At 43.3% G+C, this 17,574-nt stretch overlaps 1 protein-coding gene across 2 annotated transcripts in view; it reads right to left on the bottom strand.

Annotated features, from left to right (window-relative positions):
- Positions 1–541: 541 nt before the first annotated feature.
- Positions 542–17,574, bottom strand: part of ANKRD50 (ankyrin repeat domain containing 50) — a 31,836-nt gene continuing 14,803 nt past the window's right edge. For both annotated transcript variants that reach the window (XM_066233515.1, XM_066233526.1), the window contains exons 3-5: positions 11,833–12,062; positions 2,331–5,884; positions 542–875 (exon numbers count right to left, since the gene is read on the bottom strand). In XM_066233515.1, the coding sequence (XP_066089612.1) occupies positions 2,334–5,884; positions 11,833–12,062 (3,781 nt within the window). In that variant the 3' untranslated portion in view covers positions 542–875; positions 2,331–2,333. The remainder of the gene's footprint in view (positions 876–2,330; positions 5,885–11,832; positions 12,063–17,574) is intronic.

Raw genomic sequence — 17,574 nt, 5'->3', positions numbered from 1 at the left:
GGGTAAATTGTATTTTACTCAATGGGATGGAAGAGAGAAGGGCAGTCAGTGACTTGTGCAGGGATCAGAAATCTACCCTCGCTGGACAGGTGTCCATCTCTCCCAACACGTGCTGTGGAGGCATGGCCGGCCTGAGAACTCCCTGCCTCGGGCGGAGCTGGGGTGAGGAGGAGCTGCAGGTGGAAGCAGAACTTGGTTCTGCCCAGAGTCTTTGTTTTCTCACACCTTTAGCCAGAAATCAGGAGGATTCTACTGGGAAATCCAAATGTAAACTAGTCAGAGCAGCTCCCTAAAGTACTAGAAATTCTGCTTAAACCTACGAAGAAACCATTTTTCCTCATCTCAGTGTGGCATTAAATAGAAACTCATTTTTAACCAATGCTGAAGGTGTAGTGAATATAAATAGTTACAAATCTGCTTTATTGAGTGACATTTTTAAAGATACAAGAAACAAGCCATACACTACAGCAATGCCGTGACTGAAACGGTAGGCTTACGTTCCGTCTGCCACAAAAAGAAAAATAATAAATACAAGGAACACTGCCTTTTCATATATATTTGATCATGGCACATGCACATTTATCAATTCTTAACTTAAAATACTTAACATTTTTTCAGCGTTTATCAGGGAACTGCAATATATATATCTGCATTAAAAAAAAAGTGCTTATTCTTGTGTAGTGAGGACAAAGCACACAAATGAAAGGTTTCAGCACAGAGTTACAGAGAAGGCAGCCTGACTGTGAGGCACATACAGTAATTAAGGTCACTGAGCTGCAGGTGTCACATTCTTCATTTGCTACAGCGATCAACAGGCGTTCATGTTGTGGTCCAGTGGCTGGGGGACCGCTCCCACCACACTTCCGCTTCACAGACTAGGGAATGAACGCAAGAGTTAAAAACGTGTATGCATACGTTTATTTCTGTATTACTCTTATTAGAGAACTATCTACAGATTTAAGGTTCCACATAAGAATATACGCTGCTCACAAAAATTAGGGGATATTTTATTGCTTCATATTCATTTTGAAATATCCCCTAATTTTTGTGAGCAGTATATATATATATATATAGAGAGAGAGATATATCTCTCTATCCTGCATGCGCCCGACCAGGATCCACCCGGCACGCCCACCAGGGGCGACGCTCTGCCCACCAGAGGGAGATGCTCTGCCCATCCTGGGGGTCGCCATGTTGCGACCAGAGCCACTCTAGCGCCTGAGGCAGAGGCCACAGAGCCATCCCCAGCGCCTGGGCCATCTTTGCTCCAATGGAGCCTCGGCTGCGGGAGGGGAAGAGAGAGACAGAGAGGAAGGCACGGTGGAGGGGTGGAGAAGCAAATAGGCGCTTCTCCTGTGTGCCCTGGCCGGGAATCGAACCCGGGTCCTCCGCACGCCAGGCCGACGCTCTACCGCTGAGCCAACCGGCCAGGGCTGTACATTATTTTTTAATGGGATTTGACCACTTGTCCCTAGATTCACATTTAAGGCTGCTTACTATCAGAAGGTATAGGAAATTTATGATAATATGTCAGCTAAAATGCTCCTAAAATATATCTCCAAAGACAATGGAAGCATAAAATATCAATAAAATCACATATCTATTTTCAAAGTAACTTCCCCTATATATTATTAAAGCATCCACTGAGGCAGAAAGAAAATAAATGTTTTGTTAATAAATATGACTACACATTGAATTATGTCTCAACATAGCGGGCCCTGAAAACTCCTGCCAATATACCCTTCATTTCTGCCCACACCCAACACGGTGTGCGCAGACTTTACTTGGATGAGTCTTAAGAATCTGTCATACTAAAATTATCTTTTGCTGATTAAATCATTGACTTCTTCCAGAATGAAATGTTAGGAAATTAACATTTACACTCCATCTACTAAGCACCACATACATGGTTTTAGTCAAACCAAGAAATGTAACAGAAATAGCCCTCCCTGTTACCATCGACAAACTTTTAAGAGGAAAAGGACTGTATAGGAAGGAATTCTTAACTTGAGATTCATAAATGGTATATTCATTCATTCGTTTATTCTTCGCTTATTCAACATGTTTTACTGAGAAACTACAACAGGTCCAAGCGGTACCCCAAGTTCATGTAATAGAGCAGTGAACAAAACAGATGAAAAGTCCCACCCTCACCAAGGTTACACTGAAGTTGGAAGGAAACAAATAATAAACACAATAAATAAAACATAAAAAGGATGTGAAATAGCAAATGTGGACAACAGAAGCAGGAAAGGGGGTGATGAGGGTGTGGAGAGTTCAGACTCCTTAGGAGAGGCAACTAGACATTTGACACGGTGCCAAAACGGTACCTGTTATAATGGTGTTTCCTTCTTGTAGGAGAAGCTTGCATCAGAGCCATCAAGCTGAAGCTTTAGGGCTTGTTTGAGGCTCAGCTCTGTCTCTGAGGAAGGAAACCCTTCTAGCACCTCCTGGTGCCCGTGGTCCTGCACCGTCCGCGGGACAGAGACCCTCCCCAGGAAGACCTGGTTGCTCTGCAGATGGTAGTTTGGGTTTGTCATGATCCCGTTCCTCTTCTTCTGTTCCCCACTCTGCTGGTGAATGAGAAACTGCTGCTGAGACCGGCCGATCTCCTGCTGGCCCGATGGTATCATGATCTTGCACTGGGATTCCGCGGGTGTCTGCTTAGGGGGCGTGCTGGGTCCACATTTGGCTGCCGGCCCTCTGGTGTCAAACTGAGTCATTTCATATTCTAAAACCTTTGGCTGTGAAGAATTATTTTGTTTGGCTTTTTTCCCAGCTGACCCCCCAGATTTGCTGGAATTTTCTGACTTCCCCCCTTTATTTGTCTTTGTTGACTTTAGACTGGGCTTGACTTGACTCCACTCGAATTCACTGCTGGGCGAGTGGTGGCCCTGGACCAGGGACTGCGTCGTGGAGGATGGGGAGACGACAGACTGCCGGCTCCGGCTCCGCGGCAGTGAGTGCTGCTGGATCTGCTCCGTGAACGACAGGCTGTGGAAGCTGTCCATTGGCACTGTCTGTGCTGTTGCCGTCGACGACGTCGTCCGCAGAGAGGAATTCTTCGAGCTTTTCAGGGAATTATTGGACAGGGATGACTTCTGCCGATCGACTGTGGAGTCCGGGGACTCAGAAGGAGAACTAAACGCGTGTGCGGGCCCATTGGGTAAGCCGCGCAGTGAGGGCTGTGTGTCGCCCCCGCCGGTGCTGCCAGAGCTGGTGGACTTGATTGTGAGAGACTGCACTTTTGAAGACACGGACTGCAGAGGCTTTTGCTCCATTGTGTGGACGGGAGACGGGGAGCAGCCGTTTAAACTGGATGCACCGTATTTTTCCAGTAATTTAATGATCTGAGAGTGGCCATTTTTGGCTGCCACGCGCATTGCAGTGCGTCCGAATTGATCCGCGTGGTTCGGGTCAGCACCGTGGTCTAGGAGGACCTGTACAACATCAATGTGCCCTTCCTGGGCGGCAATGCAGAGGGCGGTGGCACCCTGGTTACACGTGTGGTCGACCACAGCACCGTGCTCAATCAGCAGCTGGACCACCTTCACGTGGCCCTGCCAGGCTGCAGACTGCAGAGCAGAGCGCTTCTCGTTGTCCGCGGCGTTGACCTCGGCGTGGTAGGTGATCAGCACCTGCACCATCTCCAGGTGGCCCTGCCAGCAGGACACGTGCAGCGCGGTCCTGCCTTCCGCATCGCTGGCCTCCACATCTGCGCCATTTTCTAAAAAATACTCTGCCATTGTCAGTTGGTTTTCTAAGGCCAAAATATAAAGGGTGGGCCTGCCATCGGCATCTTTGTAGTTAATGTCAGTGCCATGGCTGAAAAGTAATTCAACAATGTCCCTGTGTCCCTCTAACGCAGCCACCCGCAGTGCGTTTCTGCCATCGTAACCTCTCTGATCAACGTTGGACTTATTTTCTAGCAGTATCTGAACACAGTCATAATGACCCTCCTGGGAAGCTAATATGAAAGGTATTCGTCCATCATTATCGATCTCATTTGTTCTAGCACCTTGCTCAATGAGAGCTTCGCATATTAATCTGTGGCCCTCGAAAGCTGCCATGTGCAGAGGGGTCCAGCCGGCATCGTCCCTGTGGTTCTCGTCGAGGCCCCTGTCCAGCAACGTGCGCACCACCTCCACATTGCCCTGGGCTGAGGCGATGCTCAGGACTGTCCTGCCCTCGCTGTCGATGCTGTCCACAGCTGCGCCCCAGAACAAGAGTGTGTTCACAACTGAGGCGTGGCCCATGGAGGCCGCCGCGAGGAGGGGCGTGCGCCCGTTGTTGTCTGTATGGTCAACATCGGCACCCCCCTCCAGGAGCAAGTCAACCACATCGACGTGTCCCTCATACGCAGCTACCAGCAGGGGGGTCATGCCGTCTTTATCACAGTGATCAACTTCAGCACCTCGGTCGATCAGGAGGCTGACTACGGACGCATGTCCTTTACTCGCCGGCACACAGAGAGCCGCCACGGAGAGCGCGGTCCTGCCATCCACGTCCTCGTGATTCACTTCGGCCCCGTGGTCCAGCAGGTGCTCCACAATCTCCCTGTGCCCCATGTAAGCTGCGGCGATCAGGGCCGTCCGGCCTTCATTGTCAGCTTTGTTGACCTCAGCACCGTGCTGCAGCAAATTCAGGACAATGTCCTCGTGTCCCCCCCACGCAGCTGCTCTCAAGGCTGTCCGGCTGTCCGCATCGGCACAGTCCACTTTCACACCGGCATAGAGCAGTGCAGACACTACCTCGGTGTGGCCACCCCATGCAGCAGACCTTAGTGCTGTCCAGCCGTCCTGATCAGTGTGGTTAATGTTGGCTCCACACCCAATCAAACAGTTAACCACCTTGGTGTGCCCTTGTCTAGCAGCCAGGGTCAGTGGCGTGTGTCCATGAGCGTCTTCTACCTCCAGATCTGCTCCCCGGGACACCAACAGATTCACCACGTCAAGATTGCCGCTGTACGCAGCGTTAGCCAGCAGTGTCCTCCCGTTGGAGTCGCACTGATTGACGGACGCTCCATTGTCCAATAAGGTCCGGATGGAGTCCTCCCGCTCTAAGGCCTGGCGGACTATGCAGGACGTGCGGTCGTCCTCACTGTTCACATGAGCACCAGCTTTGACCAACAGCTGCAGCACTTCTTGTTCCTTGGGTATTAGCGTCAACAGGGAGTCTCTGACAGGTGTACCATTCCATATCATCCACAGGGCTAGCTCAGCTGTCTCCAACTGTAAGTTTGAATTAATTAAGTGCAATGCAAATTCTTGTGCTTCCAATGGGGTTAAATTCTTGGCTTGACAGGTATAACTCATGGCCAACATCCTGTGCCCTTCTGCTGCGTTACATAAGTACTTCTGCGTGCAGTGCTTCACATCCAGAAGCCACTCTGCAAAGCTGTAGTGGAACAGTATTTTAGTGTTTCCCAGTCCATCCACAAGAAGTTTGGAGAGGACGTCTAACTTGCGTTGAAAATCTTCCAAGGTTAATGACATATTTTTGGTCCATACTGCATGATATAATTCCGTGATGGTCAAGGGTCGGCAAGCTGCTAGAATCACATTCAAAATAGGCTGCACCTTTGCGAACTGCTTTCTCACAAAAAGTCTCTGACATAGCCAGAGATAGAGACCATTTAGAGTTCCTGGGATGTCACGGATCTCTCGTAACATAATGAAATTTTCTACAACTCCATCTAGAACGCGTTCTAGATAAAGAAAGCACCCACTGCTTTTAATGTGCAGTTGATTTAACATCTCTGCAGTCTCTTTTGTGAGGTGTTGTCGCAAAGCTTCTTCTTGATCTAAACGATGAAGAATGTATTGTTGAACATCCTTAACGATGTATGCCTTCCGAAGGTCATCTAAACTAATTTTTCGAAAACCTAAAGAGACAAAAAGTGGATGTGATCATTTGAAAACAGTTATAGAAGTTGCCATATACTCAGACAGGATGTCTTTAATATGGAATAAGTGAATAAGCAAATAAATCAGTAAATCAACTAATACTCGTAAATCAATACCTGTTAGTAAATGAATCAATTTTCTTTTCCTTCTATAAAAACACATTGATGGCAGATAAATGGTTTCATTTTCTAATCTACAAATGCAACTTATCTTAGTGGCTCTGTGTTCCTCTCAATGACAGGTTGACATACCTGTCCATAAAAGCATGTTAAGATGTTCTGAACTCTGAAATGATTAGGCAAAAAAGTTGCAGGAAACATAACAAACAAGATTTTTTTAAACTGATTCACTGGCTGAGTCTTGTACGTGCCCTGACTGGTGACTGAACTTGCAACCTTGGTGTATCAGGACAACTCTCTAACCCACTGAGCTAACTGGTCAAGGTAAGAGTTGTCTGTTTTTACAGCAGATTTTTTAATATGAAAAATTTATATATTTCCATGTGCATAACTAAATGCAGATAGTAGCTTTAGTTGGGGGACTGAATATTCACATCTAATTAGAACATCACCTGTCATGGCCTTTAAATAACATTATGTTACCAAATTTAAATGACAAAATGCCAGGTTGTCAATATATAGCTTGAACCTTAAGATATAATTTGGTCAAATTATGCTAACAAAACTCTAGCATTGTAAAAATAAAGCAACGTAATAAATTTCAAACCAGCATAAGAACATACTAAAGATATTTGAGGCCCTGGCTCAGTAGTTCAGTAGATTAGAGCATCATCCTGACATGCCAAGGTTGAGGGTTTGATCCTTGATCAAGGCACATATAAGAATCAACCATTGAATGCATAAATACATGGAACAATGTGTCGATGTTTCTCTCCCTTCTTCCCTCTTAAATCAATTTAAAAAAAGATACTTGAGACTCACTTTTAAGTTCTTTAAAGGAAACCATAATTTCACTTTCTAAAGGAAGATGATATCCTGATTTATAGGTACAAATTTATTAGGCAAAGGTGTATTCATCTTGCCAAGAAAAACTGCTGAGTAAATGAACTATTCTAGAGACATAACTCTAGAAATTCAGCAAAGATTAGCAATGGTAAGTTAAAACAATGAAATGAAATACTCTTACGCAACTCAGTAAGAGTCACTAAAACACCTACTATATGTCAGGAACTCTGCAAGAAGATGAGGCTTTTATTTTGTGATGAGACATCAGTGAGGAGTTTAGACCACGGGAACACGTGACCAGACGTGCCTTCTGAAAGACTGGTATGATATCACTAAGGAGGAAGAGCTGGAGTGAGTCACACTTCCAGGCAAGACTTCTTAATAAGTCTATGATCCAGTCTAGAAAAGAATCACTAAGGGCCTACACAACTGCAGCAGCAAAGATAAAGATGAAATATGAGTTTGGAATTACTGGGGAGAGCTAGACTGCATGGGGCTGAACGAGTGGAGGAGGAAAGGAAAGAGGGGTTCAAGTTGACTTTCAGTTCTGCTTGACAGAACAGGATGAAGAAAGATCACTGAAGAAGAAATAATGGGTCTGCAGAGAACGTTGGTACATCCAGTGCTGTGACACTAAGCTTGTAGTACTTACATGAAATAGACAAATTTATTGAAAACACAACCTACTAAGAATGACATAATGAAATAACAACTTGCATAACTCTAAATCTATATAAAAATTGAATCTATAAGTATATACATGCATATGTACAACTGATTATTATACAGATAATAGGTTATTTCAATAGAGTTAATTTGTGTGTGTGTGTGAGAGAGAGCGAGAGAGAGAGAGAGAGAGAAAGGGAGGGAGGGAGGAGGGGACATAGTGAGGCAGAGTCCTGCATGCGCCTTGACGGGGATCCACCTGGCAACCCCATCTCTAGGGCCAATGCTCGAGTACTGAGCTATTTTTAGCACCTGAAGTTAATGCGCTTGGACCAACTGAGCTATCCTCAGCACCTGGGGCCATGCTTGAACCAATTTAACCACTGACTGTGGGAAGAGAAAAGGGAGGGAAAAAGGTGAGAGAAGCAGGTGTACACTTCTCTTATGTGCACTAAGAATTGAACCTGGGACATCCATACACTGGGCTGATGCTCTATCCACTGAGCCACTGACCAGAGCCAGTAGAATTAATTTCAAAAGGTAAATTTTAATTATGAAAAAAGACACTCTTGATCTATGGGGAGTTTAAAACATGCATAGAAATTTGTAACAATTTTCATTTACCAATGACATGAGGTAACTTGCCTTGAAACTTTTTTCTGTATGTCTATTTGCTCTTGGCTTTATAAAGTCTTTACAACAATTTAAGTTGGAAAACACCTGGACTATTGCTAATAAAATAAAAAAATTAAATAATAACTATCTTACATTTTATAGCATTTTAAAGTTTCCAAAGTGATGTTGTAAATAGTTTTACATAAAAGATTATAGTTCCTATTATGAATAAATACCTATAATTTAAAGCTACTTAACAAAGACATCATGACTAAAACTTGGGATAACTAAGACACAATCTAGGCTAATCCTCCACAGTAACAGGTTAAGTTTCTGAGACACAACAAATCAACAATTATTGAGTCAACTAGTTTTAAAGCAGCATTTTAGTACTGATACCTAACATCTTTTTATGTGAGACTGTGAAATAGGTTTCCCTGTTTTAAAAATGAAGGTGCTGCCTGACCAGATGGTAGCTCAGAAGATAGAGCATCGGGCTGGGACACAGAGGACCCAGGTTTGAAACCCCAAGGTCTCTGGCTTGAGCGTGGTATCAGAGACATGACTCTATGGTCGTGGGCTTGAGCAATGGAGTCAGTGGCTCAGCTGGAGTCCCCCAGTCAAGGCACATATGAGAAAGCAATCAAAGAACAACTAAGGAGCCGCAACGAAGAATTGACACTTTTCATCTCTCTTCCTCCCTGTCTCTGTCACAGAAATAAATAAACTAATTAATTAATTAAAATGAAGGTGGTAAAGCTCCTGAAGGCCAGGGTAATTGCCCACAGTCGCACAACTGGTCAGTCATCGACCAGGATAACTGATTACCTGGACTTTGAAGTTTGCTCTTTTTATTAAGATGGGAACAGGCAGAGTAATTAAGAAAGAAACTGCAAGTGTTTGATAGGGGATTGAGGGATAGCGGTAGAGCCATAGGATTGAGTCTAAAGAAAAGCATAGAAAATTTCATAAAATATAGTTACAAAATGTTTCCAATTAAAAAAATAAAGTACTTCCAAATCTAATATACTTAATAGTTGATTTGGTTTAAATTCATATTACTGTGTTCATCATTAATGATAGTTCTCTGTTTATTACAAAGAACTAGGAATACCTATTAATCAACAATTTGAGTATCTTGAGTTCAAGTTACTGAAAACAACTGCTGTTCTTACAGGGTAACTTCTAACCATTATACACATCAATTCCCTGCTATAAGCATGCACAGTGTAATACACTGCTGTCAAAACACTTTCTAAGGAAGCTAAAATGCTAAAATTTTAGGGGAACATGAACATGACCTGCTGAAATGTTTGACACTTTTGTATTCTTACTGAAAACCTTTCTTGGGATGTGAGACTACTCACTGCTGGTGAGGACAGAGGGACAGGATGAGAGGCATCGTGCCAATGTTCTTAAAATGACGCTCACTGTGGGTATTTAGTATCCGAATAATCTGGGAGGTGGAGAATGTAATAACACCAAAAAGCACAAGAATAAGAATGTTAAGTGAATTCTGGCATATCGATATGCTAACAAATTCTGTGTTCATTATAATAGTTATTAAAAAGACAGTACAGTGATACTGAAAGGCTTACACATGTTAAACTTATGAAGCAGGATTTGAATTGATATAAAGCATGATCTCAACTAGGTAGGACAACATACACTCAAGTTAGCCCAAAGCATTCAAGAGTGGTTATTACCTCATTTCAGAATGATATACTATTTGAGTATGTTGTCATTTGAAACATTGTATGTATTATTTTTTAATCACATAAAATCCATGTGTAGAAATCTTCAAAAATATTTGAGGTTTAATTTTTTTATATACATTTCTTTTGGTTCTGTAACAAGTGTCCATAGCTAGTAGCCTATGATAACTTCACATGTCATCAAAATTCTGCAAAAGGATTTTCATTAAATTAACTTTAAGCTGCTAAAAAAATGCTATTGGTCAGTACAGTATATGTATGAGGAAAGAAATTCTCTTTACAAAATGTTAAATGCTCAGACATGAGAAGATGAAACTGATTGGGACATAGTAAAAATCAGAATGTTACTGTCTATGGTCAGGCACCTGCAATTTCAAATTCAAAACCCATATACTTCAACTTATAACTAGCAACATACAGGAAATATATAAGAAAACCCAAAAAAATCTAAGAAAAAAGATGAATAAATGAAAAAAAATAAGCTATGTTCCTAGCAGAGCATAGTGTAAATATCCAACTCTTTGTGAATAAAAACAAAAATTTAAACCAAGTTTAATAAATATTTTTCATTTATATCGCTGGTAGTTATAATTTCTGAAAATATGCTATTAAACTCAAGCTGAAGGAATACAGGTGAAAACATATAATTTAGAATAATAACATTAGTGGCAAAGAGGTGTAGGAAGTAACTGTATCAGAAATTTAGAAATGTTAAACAGGTGTGGCATTTGCACATTTTCTGAAGAGATGTTTTGGAAGTGCATCACAGCACACTGACAACATGTGCACACAACCAAGCCTGACAGGTGGTGCGGGAGGGTCGCGAGCTAGGGTCAAGGGACCCATCGGCAGTGCTAACAACCATCTGCGGTTTTATACGTTCTCTGCGTAAAGACGACACATTAGATTACACATAAGAGACTGCAACAGCATGCAGCGTTTCATTGATATAAACTATCAAAGTACACAGAATATAGACAGGAGTTGAAAGGCTCTAAACACAACTCACGACACTGGTTGCCTCTAGTGAGGGAGAAAAAGAAATGAGGTGACAAGGACCGAAAGGGGTTCAGCTCTCTGTGCCTCACATGCTGAGGGCCACTTCACTTCAGTGTTAGCTCTTGTCATTTTAACTTGTTTCAACTGTGTTTTTATCAAAAACAACAAAAAAGAACATTGCACGTGGAAACAAAAAGCTGCCATCAGCAGCAAAGAAGTCTAGAAGAGACAACCTGATCAAGGGAGGCGATTGCTTTAACAAATTAAGAAGCTTCACCACACCGTGCAAGATGTAGAGCCACTTCCAGCGGCCACAGCCACTGGTCCCCAGATTCGCTGTAAGTCCTGCATGGTCCTTGCTTCATACTCTGTGCACTTTAAAAAGCACAAACAATGCTTCACCCAATGAAATGGGAGTCACCACAGCTTTATTGTGGTGTTAAGAAAAGTAAAATAGTAAAGTCAGGGGTAAAAAAAAAAAAAAAGACTTGATACATTTATATAGATTGTTCTCTCACGTATCAGAAAAGTTTTTTTTAAAAAGGATCTATATCAAGACGTATCCCAAAACTCTGCTGACTCTCTCCTCTCACAGCAGGACAGCTGTCCTGGTAACTGCCACTGCTTTTGAAAAAGGCATATGCACTACTCTCAAGATGTTCAGTCTGGTCAGAAGACACATCAGGAACAGACAGTGACACAACCACCTAATAAATGCAGCCCTACAGATATGTAGCGGCTACCATGGCACGAAATACTTCTAACCTTTACTAAGGAAGTTAGGAGAAGAATCCCAGAAAAGGTAGTTGAAGGATCTGCAAACATTCTGTGGCTTGGTATGGTCGGGAATAGCTGATAGAAGAAACCACCAGACTGTCCACTGGATACTCTCCTCTCAAAAAAGAGCCCTGTCGGCTGGTGCGTCAGTGAAAACCATTGAAGACGGCAGTAAGGAATAATGCTTACCAGTAAACATTTTAGTAACAGCCTTACTCTGTTTGCGGGCAGAACAGAGAAGCAAGAGCCATGGTGGAAAGAACTCATGGTGACCAGCTAAAAGCTCGGCCACAGTCCCAGACAAGCTGGTGGACGTCTGTTCACCTTCAGTGATGTTACAGCCTTCATCAACAGAATCCACAAGTAGGTACAGGCTTTGCTGGGGAGGCTTCATTCCCAAAAGAGGGAGCAGAACACACCTGTAAGGCACATTCAAATAAGCGGTGTGAGTGTTGGCTGTGATGTTGGCATTTCTTACTCAAGCATCAGCACTACTAGTTATCAGTGTTTTTAAAAATAAATTAAGGTTTTAGAATAAAAATACTGTACAGGTTTCAGTTCCTTACTTAAAGAAGACTGCTTGTCAAAAATAGTTTGCGTTGCCAGGAACACTTTCAGAATCAAATGTGAGAGTGGATTAGTAATTAGCATAATTAAGGAGCAGAGCGGTAGGACCCTGAGGAAACCAGGTTTCAGTATTCTCTAACTTTTTGAATTGGAAAAAACCTTGAATTCTTTATAAAAAGCTAAAATGTGTTGCAAGGGTGGGGGGACAACTTTGGGGGCCATGTTAATAAGAAGAAAAAGACCGAAGATTCTGTATAACTTAGAAGTATTTTTACCATCATTTCTCTTACAAAATGACCACACTGTATATGCTAGTTTGTACACAAATTTTACTTGGAAAGACTGTACAAAGGTCAAGTATTGTCTAGGTCCCATTACATGTATTTTCAAATTTCACTGTAAAGAATAAATTTTGGGTATAATTCCGCTGAATATATTTCCTACTCACATAACTTACTTTGCAGTTAGATAAAACGTTTCATGGCTAAAACAACGCTCATTTTCAGCAGATACTCAGTAACGGCATGCGTGTACTGAATAAGGTGCTGAAATATGTACAGTGGAGAGGACATGTCCATCTAGCTAGGAATACCAGAAATGTACAGACAGCCCTTTCCACAACTCCCCTCTTACTTGCAATTCCACATTACCCGAGACCCCCTTTTCTCATGGTGTCCAATCAATATTTTTTAAACAAATATCTAAAACCCAGCTCAGCCTATAACATCATCACCCTAGTTCAGAAATTTTCAGCCTTTTTCATTTCATGGCACACATAAACTAATTACTAAAATTCTGCAGCACACCAAAAAATATATTTTGTTGATCTGACCAAAAAAAAAAAAGGTATAATTTTGATCATTCCCACTGGACAGCTATTGTTGTATTGGCTGCTGTCATGTTTTTGACAATCGAAGGGAAAGAGGTCGGTGCCTGTGACTAAAGAGTCAGGTACTACATATTTAAAACATTTTTGCGACACACTGGTCGCTGTCCAACTCCCATCATCTTGTTCACATGGGCCCCAGTAATGACCACATGTCCCCCAATGCTCCCCGCCAGAGCTCCTGCTGTGGCCTGAGTACCCTTTTCAAAATGTGACTCCAGTCACAGTGGCCTTCTTTCTATGACTTTTATTAGATACAATTATACAAAGGCCGTTGCATTTCCAGTTTCCTCTGCCTGGTATGTGTTTCCCTTTTCTCATCATGTAACTTACTCGTGAGGGAAATGCAGAGTACAAGCACAGAAGATGTCACTGGGCGCCTGTCAGAACTGCACAGTGGGAGAGAGAGAACCCTGAAAACCCCAGTGTGGCCATGCATCCAGACGGTGAGGCCACTCTGCAAAGGCTGGGCAGTGTCTTACAGAGTTCAGTGTCCCCTCCCCCACACCCCAGTGGTCCCATTTCTAGGTATTCACTTAAGTGAAAACTTAGGCTATACAAAAATCTGTCCATGAATGTTTATAGAAGTTCTATTCATACACATACAACAGCAATCAAAATGACTGGTTCCCACCACCCTGAAAGTAGTAGTATATCATTTCAAGCTGCTTTGCTTCTAGAAGTTGGTAACAAACTCAAATTCTCAAGTACTAAATGCTCAAAATCAGAAACCAAGATACAGATCTGAAAAGGACTGAACGTGAGCTATGTCAAAGCAGCTTGGCTCTCTGATGGGCGAGGATTAGTTTGCAGGATGTAATAATGCACCTGTCTTCTAAAGTAAGTCTACGTACAACGTATAATTTATGTTCTCTTTGGGAAACCAAACATTTAGAATATAAAGACAGGAAATAAGCAGTCGTCGTCACACTGACTGAGCACTCACACTGAGTGTGAAGCTCTGTGCTCTGTGGACCCATCTGTGCACCCTCACACCTGTCCTGTTACCTGGACTCTGTGTCACTTCCATTCACAGACGAAGGAACAAACAGGGTGGCCAAAGTGGAACACTAATTAGGCAGCAGAAGTGGGAACAGAATGTGATGTTTCAAAGTTCCTCTTCTTAATTATTATGCTAAACTGCTTCTGAAAATATCAGAAGTTATATAAAAAGCTTGAGGTCCAATTTAAACAAGAAAGTTCTTAGAACAGCCTGACTAAATTAGCAAGTGCCTAATTTTTTTAGCATTTAAATTACCTGAGAACATTTCCATGGGGGAGAAAAAACAAATTTATATATTTTACAGTCTTCTAACTAAATATGCTACTTTTCAAATTTTACTTTCCTGAGAGCATTAAACAGTCATGTTTGTTTGCTGCAGATACTATACTCACTTTCCTCAAAACTGAAAATCCAGAAAATTGGGTGGTAGGTGACCCTGACAATTCTGCGGCAGTTATTACATGATTAACGTCAAGGGTTGTAAGTTATTTACGGCTCGAGAACCTGTAGCTGACTCCAGGTGACACATCAGTGCACCTTTCCAGTACGTGAATGTGACTCCCCTGTGCCTCACTGTACTCACCCCACTAAACCAGGCTGGACACAGTGGAGGTATGAATGGTGACTGACCAAAGCAAGACCCTCATAATTAATGCTTTTCAATATATGATACTTATCTGCTTTTCTTCTGCATTCATCTTTTGCATTACCTACCTGGATATTTAAGGAACTTTCAGAATAAGATTGTATGTAATATTACCAGGTTACCCATTTTGACTTCTGAAGCCTGGAATCGCACTATTATCTGGCAAAATTTAACAACAGAACGACCACAAATCTAATCTCTGTTTCTATGAGTTTGTTCCTCTGAGAAACCCTATCTGAGTGAGATCATATGGTATTGGTGTTTCTCCGAGTTATATCACTTATCATATACCTGCTAGGTCCATACTTGTCATAAGTGGCAGGATTACCTTCTTTTCTATGGCCAAATAGTATTCCATTGTATACAGACACAATTTCTTTATCCATTCATCTGCCTATAGACACGTAAATTGTTTCCCTATTTTCTTAAGAACAAAATTATTCATCCAGTAAATTAAAGCACACAGAACAGAGGGTAAAAGAATAAAAGTGTGCCCTGGCTGGTTGGCTCAGCGGTAGAGTGTCGGCCTGGCGTGCAGAAGTCCTGGGTTCGATTCTTGGCCAGGGCACATAGGAGAAGCGCCCGTTTGCTTCTCCACCCCCACCCCCTCCTTCCTCTCTGTCTCTCTCTTCCCCTCCCGCAGCCAAGGCTCCATTGGAGCAAAGATGGCCCGGGCGCTGGGGATGGCTCCTTGGCCTCTGCCCCAGGCGCTAGAGTGGCTCTGGTCGCAACAGAGCGATGCCCCGGAGGGGCAGAGCATCGCCCCCTGATGGGCAGAGAGTCGCCCCTGGTGGGCATGCTGGGTGGATCCCGGTCGGGCGCATGTGGGAGTCTGTCTGACTGTCTCTCCCCGTTTCCAGCTTCAGAAAAGTAAAAAAAAAAAAAAAAAAAAAAAGAAAAGAAAAGAAAGAATAAAAGTGTAATCACTATCTCCAGTCAGTTAAGAATGAAATATTATGTATTTATTCATTTTTTCAAATATTAAGAGTAGTTTATAATTAAAATCAGGTCAGAAGTTTGGCCAACAGATACAGTAAAATTTCTCTCTGAACCTTTGACCAAGATGTTGTAGTAACTTGATGCTTTTATGAACTGTTCTCCCTTTGTTAAAATATAGAGTGGAACTATGGAACAAGAAAACAAAAAGGAAAAAGAAAAATAATCAGCCAAAAATAAACATTACAATGTATAAGAAACAGAAAAGAACCTAAAACTCTGGTTTGCCCAAAAAGCATACACCAGCAGCCCAGGGTTGGCTGGTGAAGAAACGGGGACACTCTCTGGTCTCGGGCAACAGCACTGGCGCTGTGTTCGACAGCAGGGGCTGGAGGGCCCTGCTGGTCAGTATGGAAAGACAGGAAGAAAAAGCACGTTGACCTCCACTCTGGGTTCTGGCTTTGAGCGAGGACACAGCGCCCACCTCAGTGGGGGCAGGCACTGAACCAGAAAGACCATGGTTGCCTGGCCTGTGGTGGTGCAGGGGATAGAGCGTTGACCTGGAATGCTGAGGTTACCGGTTCAAAATGCTGGGCTTGCCTGGTCAAGGCACATATGGGAGTTGATGCTTCCTGCTCCTCCCCCCTTCTCGCTCTCCTTCCTCTCTAAAAATGAACAAATAAAATCTTTAAAAAATTTTTTTTAGCTCTGGCCGGTTGGCTCAGCGGTAGAGCGTTGGCCTAGCGTGCGGAGCACCCGGGTTCGATTCCCGGCCAGGGCACACAGGAGAAGCACCCATTTGCTTCTCCACCCCTCCGCCGCGCTTTCCTCTCTGTCTCTCTCTTCCCCTCCCACAGCCAAGGATCCATTGGAGCAAAGATGGCCAGGGCGCTGGGGATGGCTCTGTGGCCTCTGCCCCAGGCGCTGGAGTGGCTCTGGTCACAACATGGCGACGCCCAGGATGGGCAGAGCATCGCCCCCTGGTGGGCAGAGCATCGCCCCTGGTGGGCGTGCCGGGTGGATCCCGGTCGGGCACATGCGGGAGTCTGTCTGACTGTCTCTCCCTGTTTCCAGCTTCAGAAAAAATGAAAAAAAAAAAAAAAATTTTTTTAAAGACCACGGCCTAGTGCCTAAATTTACAAACCACTAGCATCACCTTGGAGCAGGAGCGCCCTGTCTTCATTGTTGGGCCCTAGCCAAGACCACACAGGATAAGCAGTGCTGGAGGCAGTCGGTGGCCATTAGTACAGCGAGAGCCACGTGGTAGAAGCAGAGGTGGAACCAAAGGGCAGTGACAACAGCCATGGGCTCAGACTGCTCAGAACGCAGGCAGCAAACACAATGACTAGAATGTGCATTCACTTCCAAATGACAGTTTGTAAAACTGCCAAAGAATTTAAAGAAACTGTATTTGTGATGTTCAAAGAAAAAAAAAGGAATAAAATTTATTTAAAAAAAAATTATTTAACAAGCAAATAAACAGCAGAGAACTAGAACCCCACTCCTCACTGGGATGGCCACTGCCAGAGAGAATGTTGGGGGGCAGTGGCCCCATACCCCACCACGACAACTACGAAACGTGGGTGATACAGACCTTAGGTTTATAAAGACAGGAGCAGGCTGTTGACACAAGAGAACAAACGAGTTGAAGTAGAACTTGAGAGGAGGGAATTCTTACAAAATAAGCCAGAAATCTCCTGCTGATTGGTTCTCATGGGCCGTCTGCTGACTTGGGAGGCGTACACTGATTTTAAGACTCAGGCTTGGCCCACCCCGACATGCCGCACCACAGGAATAAAACCAGCATGGTTTGCAGAGTTCGGTCGTGTTTCTTTCAGAGCAGAATGCAAAAAAAATAGTGTCCCAACAAGAGGCTGATTTTTCCTATAGTAC

Source organism: Saccopteryx bilineata, chromosome 1 (genome assembly GCF_036850765.1).
Source record: "Saccopteryx bilineata isolate mSacBil1 chromosome 1, mSacBil1_pri_phased_curated, whole genome shotgun sequence".
NCBI lineage: Eukaryota > Metazoa > Chordata > Mammalia > Chiroptera > Emballonuridae > Saccopteryx > Saccopteryx bilineata.
The sequence above is the reverse complement of the archived record's forward strand: the minus strand, read 5'-3'. Positions and strand labels throughout refer to the sequence as shown.